Consider the following 1,624-nt stretch of genomic DNA (forward strand, 5'->3'; position numbering starts at 1 on the left):
CTGCATTCTAGGTCTCTGAATGGCACTGGATATGGATATCGATGAAATACTAGTCATTGGAGATTCCGACCTACTAATTCATCAAGTACAAGGCGAATGGGCCACCAAGAATGAAAGATCTTGCCATGTGTGAACTTGGCACAAATATTGTGCAAGAAATTCAGAAAGATCGAACTCCGACATATGCCAAGAGCTCAGAATGAATTTGTTGATGCATTGGCCACAATAGCATCAATGATCCAACATCCTGAAAGCAGTCACATTGACCCGCTAAGGATAATCTTGAAGGAAGAGCATGCCCGTTGTTGCCACGTAGAGGCTGAGCCACATGGCAAGCCATGGTTCAATGACATCAAAATGTACTTGAAAAAACAGGAATATCCTGAAGGCATCACGAGTGGACAAAAGAAGACCATCAGAAGAATGGCGAATGACTTCTTTTTGAACAAGGAAGTATTATTTAAACGAACGCCGAAATTGGGATTGCTACGATGCGTAGACGCGGGTGGGGCCACCAAATTGCTAGAAGAAGTACACGCAGGGACTTGTGGATCCCATATGAAAGGATTTGTGGTAGCCAAAAGCATTCTCAGAGTCGGATATTACTGGATGACTATGGTGAGTGACTGTTGCAAATATGTGCAAAAATGCCATCAATGCCAGATCCACGGTGATTTAATCAGAGTATCACCAAGTGAGCTTAACGCTATGAGCTCACCATGTCCCTTCGTTGCTTAGGGCTTGGATGTCACCGAACGCATTAAGCCCGCAGCTTTAAATGGCCACCGATTCATTTTTGTTGCCATTGACTACTTCACCAAATGGGTGGAAGCAACTTCACACAAGTCGGTAACAAAGAAAATGGTAGCTGATTTCGTACAAAACAACATCATATGCCGATTCGGTGTATCTGAGTCCATTATAACTGACAATGGAGCAAATCTGAATAGCCATCTGATGAAGGATATTTGTGAGCAATTCAAGATCATTCATAGGAACTCTATAGCCTACAACAAGAATATCAAGAGGATATTAAGGAAAATGACTGATAATTACAAATGTTGGCACAAGCAGTTGCCTTATGCTTTACTAGGATATCGTACTACGGCTAGAACTTCAACAAGAAGAACTCCATATTTGTTAGTCTACAGTACTGTAGTAGTCATACCTGCCGAAGTTAAGATACTTTCTTTAAGAATCATTCAAGAAGTTGAGTTGGACAAATGGGTTCGAGCTAGATACGAGCAGTTAGCTTTAATCGACTAGAAAAGGATGGTTTTCGTATACCACGGTTAGTTATACCGCCAAAGAATGGTGAGAGCTTGCAACAAATGAGTCAGAGCTTGACTTTTTCAAATCGGGCCACTGGTGCTCAAAAATATTTTCCCACGTCAAGATGAATAGAAAGGGAAATTCACTCCCAACTGCATGGCCCTTACGTGATCCGCAAAGTACTCTCCGGAGGAGTAGTAGTACTGGCAGAACTTGATGGACAAGAGTGGCCGAAGCCGATCAACTCAGATGCAATCAAGCTCTAATATGCATGAAGATGAAGTTTCTCAGTTTGTAATAGTACCCTTTCTTGTAATCATTATTATTCTTTGCTTGTATTAATTATTTCTTT

General features: G+C 41.4%; 1 protein-coding gene across 1 annotated transcript; it reads left to right on the forward strand.

Moving 5' to 3' along the window:
• The first annotated feature begins 861 nt into the window (after positions 1–861).
• On the forward strand, positions 862–1,266 carry LOC132630753 (uncharacterized). The gene has a single exon (XM_060346335.1). The coding sequence runs from the start codon at positions 862–864 to the stop codon at positions 1,264–1,266; it is 405 nt and encodes a 134-aa protein (XP_060202318.1).
• The last annotated feature ends 358 nt before the right edge of the window (positions 1,267–1,624 follow it).

The sequence above is a fragment of the Lycium barbarum genome, chromosome 3 (assembly GCF_019175385.1).
Source record: "Lycium barbarum isolate Lr01 chromosome 3, ASM1917538v2, whole genome shotgun sequence".
Classification (NCBI taxonomy): Eukaryota; Viridiplantae; Streptophyta; class Magnoliopsida; order Solanales; family Solanaceae; genus Lycium; species Lycium barbarum.